Genomic DNA, 18102 nt, shown 5'->3' on the forward strand with positions numbered 1-18102 from the left:
TAACCATCAAAATCACACAAATCAAACCCTAAAAAAACACCCACTTCAAGATCTCTTCTTCCTTCTTCCTTCTTCCGCCAATGCATGCTAAAGCTCCAAATAAACAATTTTAACGGTTGAGATGGACTTAGGATGGTGGGATTTGGAGATAGAAAGTGGGCCACACAATGCTCTCTCATGGAGCTAGCTTGGACGATTCCTCTCTTTGGTAGCATGGAATGGAGTGAGAAAATGAGAGAGAGAGAGAGAGGAGTGGTGAGATGGAGTGATAGGATGAGAGGGCATGGTGCTTGTTGACTTGTGGTAAGAAGTGAATGGGATGGGTATGGGTTGTGTAAGAGAGAGTTGACTTGGGGAATGGGAGAGGGATGGGCTAGGTAAGGTTGTGTACTTGACATTGATTGATGGATTAATGTGATGTGTTGTAGAGATTCCATTGGTATTCGCAACGCACGATGTTTTTCTCGAACTGAACGCGGACCCACATCTCTTGGTCCGGGTATTATATCGGCGTGCGAGATGAGGCGTCGGAACCGCGGCGACTGCGCAGTCGCAAGGGTTTAAGTCTCGGGTCGAGCCGACTCTGATATACGGGACACGACTCAGGATCGGATGTAAACACCGATAATAGATCGCGGGTCATCGAAATTCGATCGGGAGGATCGCGGTCTCACACTTCTAGCCAGTTACATCTTGCTTTTTCTGACTTTGTCTTAAGATGGTGCTTGGTGACTTTGTTCACGGCCTCCACCTATCCGTTAGACTGCGGATGCCGAGGCGAGGAATAAGCGTTCGAGATGCTGAGCCCCCTGCACATGCCTTTGAATTTATAATTGTCGAACTGCTTGCCGTTGTCAGAAGCGATGGTGCGTGGGATTCTGAATTGACAAATGATATTCTTTCAGACGAAGTCAAGCACTTTCTGTTCGGTGATCTTGGCTACGGTCTCATCCTCGGCCCATTTAGTAAAGTAGTCAACTACGAAAATAACAAACTTCACCTGTCCTTTCCCTGTAGGCAGAGGTCCAATGATGTCGGTGGTGTGTGCTTGGAAGTACAGATGAAGCCTCCGTGTCGAAAAAATCAAGCTGAGCGCCAACTTTTCAATGCTCGGGTATCTGGTCTCGGTGGGCACCATTGCTTTGCTCGTGTAGTAAATGGGATACTGTTTATTTCTTACCTCCCTGATGAGGATAGAGCTGATGCCCGAAGCCGAGACTGCCAAGTATAAGAGTAGGGGCTCACCCTTTTCGTTTCGACAATAAGGGAGGCGAACCCAGGTATTGCTTCAGCTCCTAGAATGCCTACTTGCATTCAAAGGTCCACTTAGCCTTCTTGTGACCTTTTAACTGCTGGAAGAAGGGGAGACACCTATCGGTAACTCTGGAGATAAATCGGCCGAGCGCTGTTACTCGGCCAGTTAGGCATTGGATTTCCTTCGTTGTTCGCGGGGAGCTCATGTCGAGTAGTGCTTTTATCTTCTCCGGATTCGCCTCGATACCTCTTTAGCTGACTTGAAACCCAAGGAACTTACCATAGCCCACTCCAAAGATGCATTTGACAGGGTTCAGTTTCATGCGATACTCCCGAAGGATCGAAAACGTTACTCCAAGGTCTGCGAGGTGGTCAGATGCTTTGACACTCTTGACGAGCATGTCATCAATATAAACTTCCATTGTTTGTCCGATTTGCTTGGCAAACATTTGATTCACCAATCTCTGGTATGTTACCCCAGCGTTTTTCAGGCCAAAAGGCATGGCCCGGTAACAATAGAGCCATTTGTCAGTGATAAAAGTAGTCTTCTACCTGTCTGAGGGATGCATCGGGATCTGATTGTACCTAGAATAAGCATCCAGGAAGGAGAGGTATTCGTGACCAGCCGTACTGTTGACCAGTTGATCGATTTGAGGTAATAGGAAATTATCCTTTGGACATGCCTTGTTCAGGTCCGAGTAGTTGATACAGACTCGCCATTTCCCGCTTGCTTTCTTCACTAGGACCACATTAGTGATCCAATCTGGATAATGGACTTCTTCAATGAAACCGACACTGAGGAGTTTAGAAACTTCATCGGCTATGGCTGCATACCTCTCAGCATCGAACACTCTTCTTTTTTTACTTCACTGGTTTATGATCCGGATCCACATTCAGCCTGTGGACCATAACGTCAGGAGAGATTCCCAGCATATCTTCGTGTGACCACGTGAATACGTCTCTGTGCTGTCATAGGAAAGTTAACATCTGAGATCTCTGCTCGGAATTCAATGATGTCCCGAGTTGAACAGTTTTGCTCGGGTCGGCTTCCTCGAGCGGGACGATCTCTAAGTCCTCGGGGGGATCTTCCGTGATGTTGAGGACGTTGATGGTGATGGCTTGTTTCATTGATCCTTTTCTTACAGCTATTACATAACATCTCCGAGCTTCACGTTGGTCTCCTTGGAGGTATCCGACCCCACCTTCGGTGGGGAACTTCATCATCGGGTGGTACGTGGACACAACGACCCTCATTACATTAAGGGAAGGTCGGCCCAGAATGACATTATGCACTGATGGCATATTGATGACCAAAAAGTCCACTAGAAGCGTGACCTGGTGCTATCCTTCTCCTGCTGTTATTGGGAGGGAGATGGCTCCCTCGAAGATTACCTTATCCCCAGTAAAGCCGTATAGAGGAGTCTTCACGGGTCTGAGGTGCGACCTATCGATACCCATTCTCTCAAGTGCCTCAGAGTAAATGATGTCGGCTGAGTTCCCTGTGTCAACCAGGATGCGGAAGACTTTGCGGTTAGCTATAGTCATAACCACTATGAGGGCATCATCGTATGGATGCTGGATTCTGCGTGCGTCATCCTTTATGAAAGTCAAGCGGCAGGGGTTGACAAGAAGCTCTTTTTTCGATCTTTCGGCCAAATTGACATATTGCTTGAGTGGGCTTTATGAGCCTTGTTCGAGTCGCCTCCATTAGATGAGCCACCATAAATAGTTCGAATTTCCGCAGGCTCTTCCACTGTTTCGCTCGGCCGTTCTTCTTTCTGAGCCAACCTCTCCTCCTTGGTGTACCGGCGCAAACGACCCTTGTGGATAAGGGTCTCGATCTCATCCTTGAGATCAACACAGTTGCTAGTGTTGTGGCCGTGGTCACGATGGAATCTGCAGTACTTGCGCTTGTCTTGGTTCTCCATGTCGGTCTTCATGCAGATAGGCCAATTCAGGAGTCTCTGGCCTCTAATATCTAACATAATCTGCTCCGTAGAAGTGTTGAGAAGAGTGTAAGAATAGAATTCGTCCTCGGGCCTTCGGCTCGGCTGACGATCACGAGGGGCTCGGTCATCAGGTTTTTTATTGGATGATTGAGGCTCTTCGTTCCTTGGTCTTTTTTCCTTTGACGATGTTTCGGTTGCTTGAATGTTCTTGTGGGAGTTGAAGAATTCCTCCGCATTGGTGTACTTCTGAGCCCTGCTGATGAGCTTAGTCAAGGTAGTTGGTGGATTTTTCCCGATTGAGAAAGTGACTTTCCTTATTTGAGTCCGCTGAACATAGTTGAGAGTGTCATTTTGACATCATAATCTTCCACTAACAATGTCGCCACATTGAAGCAGGCAATGTAATCCTTCAGCGGCTCTTTGTTCCCTTGCTTGAGGGTGAACAGATGCATAGTCGGCTTCTGACTCTTCTTACTAGAGACGATCTGGGTAAGGAACATTCTGCTGAGCTCTGAGAAGGAGCTGATCGACTTTGGTTTAAGTTGTCGGTACCAATTCCGAGCTGACCCGGGGAGAATTATTGAAAATGCTCGGCACATCATGGCATCCGTGGCCGACTGGATCTGCATCTACGAACAGTATGACTCGATATGTTCCAAGGGGTCTCCGGATCCGGAGAATTGGATGACAGGAGACATCCTGAACCTCAACAGCATCACCTTGTCCATGATTTCTAAGGTGAAGGGAGGCTCGATCTCTTCCATCATTGTCTGAACTGCAGTTGGGACGGACATAGATTGCCGTTTCTTCTGGAATGCCTTAAACTGGTCTTGGAGTTCCTTGAACTGTGCTTCCAGAGGGTTTTGATTCTCAGCCACTGTCTCTTGGAGGGCATCCGCCACTTCGGATGTTCTGCCCCCCCTACTTCTCTCCAGCTAATAGCGGAGGTTAGTAGGGGCCAGAGCCGAAGTGACAGACACGTAAGACTGCTCGGCGTCCTGAGCGGGTCCTGAAATTCGGGTGGATCGCTCCTGAGGCACTGTGTTGTGCGCAGGGTCGGGAGCACGTGCGGACTGTGCTTGGGAACCTTTGGTCTGAGAACCGATTGGCTGCGGTCGCTCTTCGGGCGCTGGAGTGGCTTCCACCAGGTTCAACAGTGGTTGCTGGTTTTACCGCGCCTTCATTCTGCTAATCTCGTCTTTCAGTATTTGGAATTCGTTTTGTAATGCCTTGTCTTTTCCTCATCGGTTCCGAGCCTGTTGGGACGGTCTTATCGGAGCCAACTCGGTGTGCAGTAGCGAAGAAGATTGGTGTTGCCCGCTAAGTTCAAGCTCCACCACTATCGCCTTTTTCTTTCCTCTCGCCATTTTCGGTAAAACCTACTAGTTTTTTTTGTGTTTTCCACAGATGGCGTAAAAAAATGTTGATGTCAAAATTTGGACCACCCTCCACTCAATGCGGTGAACCTTCGACGGACCTTAGCCCTGCACGAAAGGGTGAATAAAGGAGACCCTGGCTAAGCCGGGGGACCCTCCGATGCCTAAGTTAGGACAGGGAATCTGGGTCTAAGTTGAATGTAAAGAGAGGGTGCGAGATATTGCGTACCTATAGCAATGGGGTCTCCTAGTATTTATACCTGTGGGTTGGATGATCTGCGTCTGTTAATCTCGGCACGATTCGCTCGATTTGTGGGATATTGCGATCGTGGAGATATCGTTTGTAATCCATGGATTACATAGCGTATCGTGTTTTAAGAGAGCGTATCCGCGGGTGAGATATTCGGTCACGTCCGCATTGGGTAGTTTCCTGGTTCGACACTCGGAATATCCACATCGGCCTCAACCTCAGCCTTACCCGGCCCGAGGCCGAGTGTTATTAGTCGGGATTGGTCGAATCCCCTTTGCTTCGGCTCTGGACCTCGGACTAAGATGGCCTCAGTTCCAAGCCTCGGACCAAGACTAGTACGTAGATTGAGATTTTTGTCGAGTTTTTAAACGAAGATAGCGTCTTGGAGCCGAGATGTGCCGAGAGACGACTCGGCCCTACTTATCCTTCATACATTCCCGAGGTCTCCCTTCCAAGCTCTGAGGTCTATAGCCGGCTTGACTCGTCGAGTTGGATTTCCCCACAACACGTTTGTTTAATCCACATCGTCCATCCTTCATGGATTATAATTTCAGGGCATGGACCTATAAATGAAAAAGATGCAAATCTCATGTGGACTCCACACAGAGTTTATAATGATAATAAAATCTTACCATAAAAAATGCTAGGGCCCATAGTAATTCTTTTTATGCCATCCAATCTGTTAATTAGGTAACTTAGACCTAACAATTCCTTTTTGTCATCCAAAATGTTTGGCCCCTATAAGTTATCAAGGGTAGGCATTCAATCCCTACCATTTCCTATGGTGTGGTCCACCTGAGACTTGGATCCGTCTCATATTTGGACCTAAATGGATGAACAAAGTTGGTGTATCACATACATTATGATTGGACCCACAACTTTTGAAAGTTTAACAAGAAGGTGATGCTGGAGGAATCCCAGTCGGCTGCAACCCGGAACCACGGAGCAGATTAGGTGAAACCCTCACTCACCAACGGTGTGACCCTTACCAATGAGGCCCACCTTGACATACGTATTTTGTATCCAAACAGTTCTTCTATTTTGTCAAATCATTTTAGGACATTCAAGGGACCATAACATAAGAAACAGCGGTGACTGATCATTAATGGGCCACAAAAGTTTTGGATCAAGCTGATATTTGTTTTTTCCCTTCATCCAATCTTACATGACCTTATCAACATATTGAATGGCGAATAAAAACTATAAAATATTTAAGGTACACCATAAGAAGTTTTTAATGGTAAGGAAGTCAATTACACTGTTTCCTATGGTATGGTCCACCTAATAATTGGCTCTGCTTGATTTTTGGGGTAGCGGATTGCTACTGAGTAACTCAGTGCGCTAAGCATGCTGAGTAAACTCTGTGGGTCTACCTTGATTTGCATTTTTTATCTACTCGGTCCATCCATTTTAACAGATAATTCTATAGCTTTATCCCAAAAATTAGATATATCCAAATCTCTAGTGGACCACCATGGGAAATAGTGTTAATTGAAATTCTACTGTTGAAAACCTCTTCACAGAAGTTTTGGATCAAGCTGATATTTGTTTTTTTTACCTTCATCCATCTCTGAACAGGTTGGATGACAAATAAAAATCACTGTGGGCCTTAGCAAGGTTTCAACGGTGGAAGTCATTATTCTCATTGTTTCTTATAGTGTGGTCCACTTGAGCTTTGGAAATACTTTTATTTTATACTCAACGACTAAAATTATCTCGAAAAACGGATGGACAGCCTGGATAACCCACATACATTCATAGTAGGCCCAGCTGAGTTTACTCAGTAAGATAAAAGCCTACTGAGTAACACAGTACGCAATCCTATTTCGATTTTTGGGATAAAGCACTAAAATAATCTCCAAAAATGGATGGACAACGTGGATACATAATACATACGTCAAGGTGGGCCTAAGGGCCGCACAGTCTTGAGCCGGCGACTCATCTAATCGGCTCCCGAGGACCTGGTTTGGCTACTGACGTTATCAGTAGCAGGTGGTTGCTGGTCGGTGCTCTGTGGGCCTCACCACGATGTGTATGTTTCATCCACGCCGTTCATCCATTTTTTCATATAATTTTATAGCATGAGATAAATAAATGAGGTAGATCGAAATCTCAAGTAAACCATATTATAGGAAATAGTGTTGATTAAACGGCCACCATTAAAAACTTCTTGAGGGCTACAACAGTATTGGATCAAGCTGATATTTTTTTTCCCTTCATCCCTGTTTGTATGACCTAATCAACAGGTTTGATGTCAAATAAACATTACAGTGGGCCTGGGAGGTTTTTAACGGTGGACATTCAATCACTACTGTTTTATGTGGTGTGGTCCATATGAGATTTAGATCTACCTCAGCTTTGGGTTGAAGCCTAAAATTATATGTAAAAATGGATGGATGGCATGGATATAACACACATCATAATGGGGCCCACGTAGCACTGACCAATAGCTACCGGGTTACTGGAAGTATCACTCGCCAAAAACCGGAACAGACGAACGTAGTTTTCGGGAGCAGATTTGGCGAGACCTGGATCCACCGAGGTGGGTGGGACCCTGACTCTGGGGCTCACAGTGATGCATGTGACTTAAATCCACACCGTCCAACCATTTTGAAAGCTCATTTCAGGCATGATCGCACAAATGAAGCTGAATCAAATCTTAGGTGGACCACACCATGGAAACAGCTGTGATTGAATTTCCATCATTAAAAAATTCATAGATTCCACCCAAGTGTTTATCTTCCATCTAACTCAAAGACCACACAAATATCATCTTGATCCAAAGCTTTCGTGGCCCACAAAAAAGTTTTTAATGGTCAATCACCACTGTTTCCTGTACTATTATCCATCTGGGATTTGAAACTGCTTGTTTTTTGGATCATGGCATAATAGGAGCTTTCAATACGGATGTACGGCTTGGATGTAGTCATATACATCATCACAGTGGGCCCCACAGTCAGGGTCCCACCCACCTTGGTGGATATGGGGTCTCACATAATCCGCTCCCAGCACAATTCCTGCAAAAGGCTTTCCTAAAAAGTTTCAAGGCAGGGAGGTTATGCGGGCCCACAGTGATGTTTGTGAGAAATTTACTATGTTCATCTGCTCCGTGAGTTCAATTCAGGACACGAGACGAAAAATGAGCCGGAGTAAAGTAGGCTACATGGGAGGAAACCATGGGGATTAAATGAATACCATTGAAATATATGTACGGGCACAAAAGTTTTGTATCAAGCTTGGTTTTTTGCGTTTTCAATTAATCTCAATGATAATGACCTTATAAACAGTTTGGATGGCATATAAACATCAAGGTGAAGCCTAGGAAGGTTTCAAAGGTAGGCATTTCTTTTCCCAGTTTTCCCTATGGCCCACTTGAATCTTGAATGTGGCTCATTTTTTGTCATGTCTTAAAATGAGTTTACACAATGGATGGACTGGGTGGATTAGTCACAGACATTATGGTGGACCCCACCTAGCTTCCCAATACATGAACTGTTATCTCAGCCTTTCAAGGGAAGGCCATGAGAAAGATAAACAGTGGCGTATGGACATCTTCTGATATACTGTTTACAAGAGGTAGAAATACTGATCGAGGTACAAGATCTTCAAGACCTATATCCAAATCCAAGGGCAAGGGCAAAGGAAATTGAAGTGCTATAACTGTAGGATGATTCGACACATGAAGAAGGATTATACAAATCTTAAAGCAAAGAAAGAAAACTCAAAATCTTCTTTCAAAGAGGCCAATGTTGTCATATCTGATGAAGAGACAAGTGGAGATGTTCTATCTATGTCCATGATCGAACACTTGCACGATAATCATAAAGATGAGCGGATCCTTGACACAGGAGTGTCATATCACATGACTCCTCATCAGAGTTGGTTCGCCAGTTACAAAGAATATGATTGTGGACAGATCTTTATGGGCAATGACAATGCCTGTAATGTTGTGGCTATTGGTACGGTAAGCATCAAGATGTTTGATGGGATGGAGCGTACCTTGACTGATGTCAGACACGTTCTTGATATGAAGAAGAGTCTGCTTTCTCTCAGTGCACTCGAGGTTATAGGGTGCAAGTTCACTAGTCTTAATGATGTCCTTAAAGTTTCAAAAGGGGCACTTGTGGTTATGAGAGTGCAAAAGCACTGAAACTTTTGAAGGTTGATCAAGAGCACTTCGCAGGTGGAACGACAGCGGTTGTTGTAGATTCTACGTCTGTACGTATGTGACATGCTCGTTTGGGCCACATGAGTGAGCGGGAGTATGAAGGTACTATCTGATCATTGTTTGATTCTAGTTTTTAAGAATTCTGATTTAGATATATGCGAGCATTGTATATATGATAAACAATTTAGATTATTTTTTAAATCTGGAAAACATATATGTAAGGAAGTGCTTGATTGTGTGCACTTTGACGTATGGGGGACATCGCCAGAGGATTCTGTTGGGGGGTCGTCCTGGTTTGTATCATTTATTAATGACTACTCCTGGAAAGTTTGAGTTTACTTTATGAAACGTAAATCCGAAATTTTCACCATATTCAAACAATGGAAGGCAATGATGAAAAAACAGTTAGGGTGAAAAATAAAAGTTTTAAGGACCGACAATGGTGGAAAATTTACTTCCATTAAGTTTAATGAATATTGCAAGGATGAATGGATCATTAGGCACAACACAGTGTGCCACACACCCAAACAAAACGGTGTGACTGAGCGAGTGAATCGAACTCTCTTAGAGAGGGCCCGATGCATGTTAAGTAATGCTATATTGGGCAAAGACCTATGAACAGAGGCCATTAACACGGCTTATTATTTGGTGAACCGGTATCCTTCTACGAAAATCAAATGTAAAATCGCAGAGGAAGTATGGAGTGGTCATAAGATGGATTACTCAAATTTGTGTATATTTGGTCGTGAGGCTTACTTTCATGTACTGTTAGTTGAGAGATAACTTAGACTAAATAGTCAAAAAGTACATCTTTGTTGGCTATGGTATTGGTGTGAAAGGTTACATGTTATTCGACAAGGTCACACGCAAGGTTATCACTAGACGTGACGTTAGATTTGATGAAAGCTCCCTATTTCATAAGAATGATCAAAAGGAGTAAGAGGAACCAGAAAGGTTAATTGTAGACGTCCAGATTGACACATATGATACTTAGGCAGAGACATATGCGCAGACAGAGGAATAAGAGAAGGTGGAGCAGCCACCTGTGAGAAGAAACTCACCATGTGATCGCAGGTTACCAGCAAGATACATGGATGACTCTAATATTGTATATGCCCTCATTACAAATGAGGGGGACCCGTATAAGCCCCGTATCCTAGACCGTACCGTTCCGTAGACTTCTGCGGTCTTTCCGGTCGAATTTCGGCAACCTTCGACCCTTAATCGGTATTTGCGCACGACCATGTGTTACATGCCGTCAACCTGAATCGACTCAAAATGAGACTTGTACCCTTACTACCGCGTCGTCGCCGCGGTTTCGATGCCGCGTCTCGCACGCCGATCCGATACTCTGGCCAGGAGATGCGAGCCAACGTTCGGTGCGAGAAAAACACCGCGCGTGCGAATTCCGAGAGAATTTCTACGAGATGTCACCTCAATCAATAAATCAATCAATCCCATTATGTCAAGTACACATCACCTCTTACCCTTCCTCAAGCAACCCCCAAAGTCAAAAAGGTTCTTACACACCCATACTTCTCTTACACAATTTACCACAAAAGTCAAAAAGTCTCTTACACATCCATCACCACCACATCCATCACCCATCTCTCTCCCTTTACAACCCTTTTTCTCCCATTCTCAAACACACTTTCCAAGCAACCCAAGAATTCCATACGTCCAAGCCTTTCCAAGCTCTCCCAAGTAACAAATGTGGCTCACCTTTCCTACCCTTTCATCTCCCATCTCAACCATCCAAACCTCATCTCCTCTGTTGGAATCAAAGCTAAGGATGTTTGTCTTTTATCTTTTTATTTTATTTATTTATTTTAATGGTCCACATATGTGGGACCCACCTTGATGTATGCTTATGTTCAAGAGGGGCCCATAGTGGCGGGGCCCCTCCGATATTGTCAATGTCTCTCTCTCTCTCTCTCTCTCTCTCTCTCTTTCTGTGATCATGGCCCACCTATAATGAGTGTATATCATCCATGCCATCACCGGTAGACCCCATCCATGTGGGACATACCATGATGTTTATATGCCATCCCAACCGTCCATAGGGGGCCCACTTTGAGGTGGCTGACAGGGAAGTGTAAACTGGTAGTGGGGTGTACTCCCTAGCCCACGTGGTAGGCTGAGTGAAAGATACTTCCTTTCAACCTGGGGCCCAGACCCTAGCTAAAGTGGCAGACCCAGTGAAAGATACCTCCTTTCAACACTGGGGTCTTGGGATTGATACTATACTCAAATTCTTTTATAATAAATATATGTTATGATGCCTTAGTTTGTGATACATTATGGTTACTTTATATATATATATATATATATATATATATATATATATATATATATATATATATATATATATATATATATATATATATATATATATATATATGATTCCCTGGTACGGTGGGTCCTTGGGGCCACGAATTTGTCTGGTGTTCATTATGATTTGTCTAGTGTCCATTATGACTCTCTACACCTGCATTAGGTTGTGACTCCATTTCCCCAACTACAAGTTCAAAGTAAACATAAATTCGGTTAATCAAAAGCTACGAAATAAATATGAGAGCACAAAAATTACTATTTATAAATGAAGAAGAAAAAATATATTAAAAAAAAAAGCAATAACAACCCTTAGCTTAATCTAGTGAATCATATTGGCCACACCATGATGTATTGTAGAAACATAATGATGAAGTAACCCTTGAATCAGTTTTATTCCACACCGTCCACGGCCCTGGACGGTGGGGCCACGTCATACCTCAAGCACCAACCCAAATGCCAAAGGTTGTGTGGGGCTAGGGTATGACCCAAATTGTCCACCCATTAAATGGGCACTTCTTCACATTTTTTTAATTCTTCCAGATCACAAGTCGATGAGAACTGCTTTTGTAGCACATCTCATCACCCTTGGGAACTATGGTCACCCAAATAGATTCCACATGAGCATTTAAAAAAAAAAAACAGAGAGAGAGAAAGAAGGTAGTGTCATTTGATCCAATGGCGTTATCTTGATATGCAGATGCTCTGTACATGTGGTAGTCCCAGTGTCAGTTCGTTGTCGAGTGGATTGTGGATCATCAAATAACCGAATAAGTACTAACCAAGTGAGGTGTGTACCAACGGATGAGGGTCCGATTTATGATGTTTTTGTAAAATTAAAAATTTATATATATACATTCTTCATGATTGCAAATTCCATCAAATTGATGGTTATGAGAAAACATGCAGTCATACTTGTTGATGTTAATGGAACATCCCTTGGAGTGGGCATTATTGCACACCATGTGTATTGTCATTGCAAACACGTGTGTGCACTAAATCTAAAATTTGATTTCAATTTATCATTCATATTGAGGGGCTTGTACCTAGATGCTTATCTAGTGGAACAGGCCTGGGATTGGGTATCTAGAACATGGATCAGGCTTGGGTAAGCCTCAGCAGCCGGTTGATGAAGTATACACTCGTCCAGGCCGTCCATGGCCTGGACGTTATCTTTTTCAAAAAAAAAAAGAAGAAGAAGAAGAAAAAAATACCAAAAACAGAGGCCTTACCTGTAAGGCTCAATCTGAGGGGAACGAGGGAGAGAGAGGTCGAGGCGGCCGCGGCTGGTGGTACCGATTAAGGGAGAGAGAGGTGGAGGGGATATATATAGCTGGTGGTTAACTTGCATGACTTGGGCCGATCGCGCGTATATATATGTGTGTGTGTGCACGGTAGGGCCTCAAGGTGAACGACCGGTGTCCCGTTTTGACGCCACCTGGCATGGGCCCTACGTGGGACGGTAAGGTCCACCTCTATATATATATATATATATATATATATATATATATATATATATGTACTGATGGGCCTACGTGGGACCCACCTCTACTTTTAATATATATATATATGCTGGTGGGCCCTACGTGGGACCCACCTCTCCATTTTAAATGCATAAAGCTGCATTAGCAGCAGCGTACCTGATATATATATATATATATATATATATATATATATATATCTATATATATATATATATATAAGGGTTGGTCCTACGTGAGACCCACCTCTACTCTTCCTTAAAGGCAGCAACAGCGGCATGTAGTATGCAATATAATAATATTATATTATGTAATAGAAAATGGTGTGGTGGGCCCTACATGGAACCCACCTTCGATTTCCTTAAATAGGCAGCAATGCTTACCGCAGGTATGCGGCTGCCCTTTCTCATGAACGGTAGCATGTTCTGCGGGTTCCACGTGATGTACGTACACCTTCACACTGTTCTAACGGTGGGACCCACTCCAGATGTATGTGATCCATCTCAGTGGTGTGGGCCCCAGTAATGTATGTGCTTTATCTACACCGTTCACTGTTTGGACAGTGGGGTCCACATGATGCATTTGTTGTATATAAACCGTTCAACCATGTGAGATATCATTTTATGGAATGAGTAAAAGAATGGGTCAGATCTAGAGTTCAAGTGGACCCCACCATTTAAATAGTGAACCGTGACATCCACCATTCAAAATCCTAAGGGCCACGGTAGTTTCCAATTAGTCTGATATTTGTTTTTATTTCATCTATCTCTATGTCAACTCATGAATAGGTCGGACCACAAAACACAAAAGGGTGGGCCCGATTGTTATACCTGAGGCCCATCAGTGCGGCCGAGTTCAGATACATAAGGCCCATCGGTGCAGCCTATTGGATATACATGAAGCCCATTTGATCGGCCCATCTTGACTCGGCCCATGCGACCGGGCCCATTTGATTCGGCCCATTGGACTCGGCCCATGCGACTCGGCCTAAATTGATTCGACACATCTGATTAAGATTCCACCATGATGATGTTTTTGGCGGCCGTGCCTTGGGAGCAATGTTGGTTTAACGTCCACATTGTAAGAATAATGTTGGTTAAATGCCCGCATTATAATTCTCCGTAGGGCCCACTGTTAGGCCATACTTGTAGGCCGTCTAGGCCCATCTTCGTTATGAACAGAATCCATCACCATATAACATGTTTAGTTCCATGATTCATGATCATACGCATCATATGTATGCTTGATATGAGAAGTGACTGATCATAGCATATGCCTTCTGGCAGATTATTTAGGGCTCCCGAATGGGCGGTATTGCCCTACATGAGCGCACGATACGCCCAGGATTGCTGCATGACTGGATAGTGTGATTCATGCATTCGCATTGTGTGATATGCTACTGTACGCCCTAGCGACATCAGGGCCATAGCCTCCACAGGCGTATCGTGGTTGGCAGAATTAGATACCGAAATTTTTTTTCTACATGGGGTGCTATAAATATCCCTGGGTGAAAGTCCCTAAACCCTTATGGTACCAAGAGGTTGTTCCAACGTCTAGACCAAGTGGGTGCATGAGCGCCGAGTGCCAATTACTAGACGGTCGCGCTTTCCACTGTGTCGTGGTCGGTTGGAAGGGGGTGCGGCCTTACCCGCCCGAGAGGAGGGGGCAAAGCTAGGCCGAGTTTGACCAGCTCGAGGAATGGGTCCGCTATTGACGAGCCGAGCCTGATATTGGCAGGCGGATAGTGAAGTCTTTTCCACTCACCTTATTGCGCGCGATGAGGCGGCAATCTGGCTTAAAGTGTACTAGACCCCGATGATATTCCAGAGTTGAGCTGTATTGATATGTGGACTTAGAAGAGAATTCGCATACTTGAGTTGCATTTCGCACCGCATGGCCTGGGTATGGCCGACATCATCCATGCCTCGCATCGCATAGCCTTGGTACGGCTAATAACATTTATGGATTCATCAGCATATTCCACATTGCTCTGATATTGCATAATTGTATTATTACCTTACGCACACACTTACACCACCCTCTAAGTTTTTCATAAGCTTATGCACGACCGTTGCGTGCAGGTGGCGTTGGCTCGCAGCAGCACTGAGGTAGGAGCTCTTAGCAGATCATTTTGGAGTTTTTGTTCATCATCATTGTATTCCCTTTTATGCTCATTGTACTTGTAAAGTTTTTTATCATAGTGGAAATGTGATAGAGTTTTTAGTTGTTGTTTGTGGGTTATGCCTTTAGTTATGCTTATTATGAATCAAACTGGTGTTGAAAATCCTCCTCGTAGCATCCTATGATCGGAACCTGGGGAATGGGCGCTGGGAGCCGAGAGTAGGGTTTTACGGAGGCTTCGGCGCCGGATTCGGCGATCGAAAATTTTGTGACCCCGGTTTCTGAGTTTGGGGCGTGACAACCCGTCTATTATTCAGGAAGTTCTTAATGAGCCTGATGCAGAAAAATGGAAGGCGGCTATAGACATTGAGATGGACTCATTCCACAAAAACAACGCATGAGAGCTGGTGGAGCTTTTGGTGGGCCGAAAAATGAGGCTGGTAGTGAAGGGGTATGCTCAGAGAGAAGGAATCAACTTCACAGAGATATTCGCATCGGTAGTTAAAAAAGTATCTATTAGATTCGTGTTGGCGCTGGTTGCTCAATACGATCTCGAGTTGGAACAGATTGATGTCAAGACTGCATTCCTGCACGGGGAGTTGGAAGAGCAAATCTACATGAAACAACAAGAGGGCTATGAAGTTAAAGGGAAGAGAAAAAAATGTTTGTAAGTTAATGATGTCATTGTACGGCTTGAAACAGTCGCCTAGGCAGTGGTATAAAAATTTTAATTTTTTCATGATGAGTCAAAAATTTATTCGAAGTGAATACGATTACTGTGTCTATATAAGACACTAAGTGATGACAAATTCATCATCCTAGTATTGTATGAAGATGATATGTTGATCGCCAGTCATGATATGTTTGAAATCAACGTACTAAAGACTCAATTATCAGAGACATTCGAGATGAAAGATCTGGGGGCCGCAAAGAGGGTTTTCGGCATAAGTATTTATAGAGGCAGGAAGAGGAGCAGACTTTGGTTATCACAGACAGAATACCTCGAAAAGGCGCTGATTAAGTATAGGATGGACCAGACAAAGTCGGTGAGCGTTCCCCACGCAGCTTACTTCAAGCTTTCCTCAGAACAATGTCCTAAATTAAATGAGGAAAAGCATGTTATGTCTCATGTACCTTATTCGAATGCGATTGGCATTTTAATGTATGCCATGGTCTGTACAAGACCAGTCATTTCACAGGCAGTCAGTATTGTGAGCAGATACATGTTAAACCTCGACAAGCAGCATTGGGAAGCGGTGAAATGACTGCTTCGATACATTCGAGGTACGAAAGGCTACGTCTTAACTTTTGAGAAGACAGAAAAAGTTGGTAGGCTATGTGGATTCAGACTACAAAGGCAGTGTGGTTTCCAAAAAGTCAACTTCAGGATACTCGTTTGTCCTAGAGGTGGAGCAATTGGTTGGATGTCAAAGCTTCAGTCCATAGTGGTTCTTTCCACGACTGAAGCAGAGTATATGCCAGTGACAGAAGTGTTTAAGGAAGGTGTTTGGTTGAGAGACATGATAAATCAATTGAGGCTTCAGCAAAAAGCTGTGCCGGTTAATTGTGACAACGAAAGCATTATAAATTTGGCTAAAAATCCTGTTTATCACTCTCATACTAAAGACATTGATGTTCATCACCACTTTATCTGACAAGTGCTTGAAGAAGGAGGTGTAATTCTGAAGAAGATTCACAGCAGCGTGAATCTGGCAGACATGCTCACCAATGTTGTTCTTACGGAGAAGTTCAAGTTCTGTACAATTTCTTTAGGCATGACGATGGCGTAAAAGGAAGACGAAGTGTGCACGAGAAGCATTGATGAAGCTATGATGCGAGGCAGAGATAAGAGAAAGAGGACAAGGTGCTACATGTTTGAAGATTGAAGACATGGTGGAGATTGTTATATTTGATGTCTTAAATCTAATAAAATTCTACGCAGATTTTTTCGCAAAACTGCGAAATTGCGGAATTTGTTTCCGATTTTATTTACGATTCTTTCCGAGGCTATATATATATATGGGTGTAAATGAGATTGGGATGCATTCTAAAGGGTTTCTAAATAATTTTAGGGTTTTAAAGGGGTGTAACAAGAGTGAGATTCGAGGTTGTTCGAATCGGATAAGCTTTCTTTCTTTGTAATTTCTGTTTTCATAGTGAATTTCTGTGGCTTTGTGTCGTGGTTTTTTTCCAAAAGGGTTTTCCATGTTAAATCGTTGTATTCTCCTTCCTTTTTGCTTAGTGCTTTTGGATTACTATCCTAAATTCATCTCTGTGTGATTACGTTGTTTCCCCAACAAGTTTAAGGTAGGGTTAGGAGCTTTGTGCGTTCAAGCACTAGAGAGTTTTTTGGGGGCCTTTTTCTTTAAAGAATAAAAACATACACTATATTATATATAACAGTATAAAGCGGTAGGTTTTTTTTTTTTTTTGGCTAACAATAGAAACCTTAGGCGGGTTTTATAAAAGACTTTAAAAGCATGCCTTTTTTGGAATTTAACCAAAACATAGGTACATGTACGACATTGTTTCTAAAATAAAATAAACGAGAGATAAATACTTGATTTGTCTATCGGAACAGACAATTGAGATGGATGGTAAGCAAGATGTAACCGAATTGGTATGATCACTTAAATTGGAACTCGGTTGATCATGATCTAACAACCCAGGGTTGTAGATATTTAACCTACTCATACCATACTGTAGCGGGAGTCGCTAGGCAAGAACGATCCATGTTAGAACTAGGCTAAGTTGTGCCAATAAAGATAAATTGAAACGTATATAGATGTGTTTGGTGTAAGGTCTTGGGCTCTTCTTCATATTCTCATTTTATAGCTTTTCGAGGTGATAAAATCCTCTATGGGTTTCCTTATTGATCTCGAACCCTTCACGTATACGATGTACTTTCTGAATAAGAAAATTTCCCGGACAAATCCAGAACTGTTGGCTTAAAGGATCTTCTTCTTGTAGACGATCCCTTTGATGAGAGATTTTTATGGTAGGCTAATCAAATTCGAGATTGATTAGGAGATCACTGATCAATCATGATCACTCACTTGATGGCCCACCTCTTGCACTTCTTCCGATCAAGGTGTTGAACGGTCTAGATCGAACCACCTCCTACATTTAACATTCCACAACGTGATAGTTTGGAGTGCTGGAGAGATGTGAT

At 43.4% G+C, this 18102-nt stretch overlaps 1 protein-coding gene across 1 annotated transcript; it reads right to left on the reverse strand.

Annotated features, from left to right (window-relative positions):
- Positions 1–2861: 2861 nt before the first annotated feature.
- LOC131244208 (uncharacterized) lies at positions 2862–3805 on the reverse strand. Its single transcript, XM_058243852.1, has 2 exons — positions 3579–3805; positions 2862–3456 (listed from the first exon to the last, which is right to left on the reverse strand). Exons 1-2 carry the CDS (start codon positions 3803–3805, stop codon positions 2862–2864), a joined length of 822 nt encoding a protein of 273 aa, XP_058099835.1.
- Between the last annotated feature and the right edge of the window lie 14297 nt (positions 3806–18102).

Source organism: Magnolia sinica, chromosome 4 (genome assembly GCF_029962835.1).
Source record: "Magnolia sinica isolate HGM2019 chromosome 4, MsV1, whole genome shotgun sequence".
In the NCBI taxonomy this organism is placed as follows: Eukaryota; Viridiplantae; Streptophyta; class Magnoliopsida; order Magnoliales; family Magnoliaceae; genus Magnolia; species Magnolia sinica.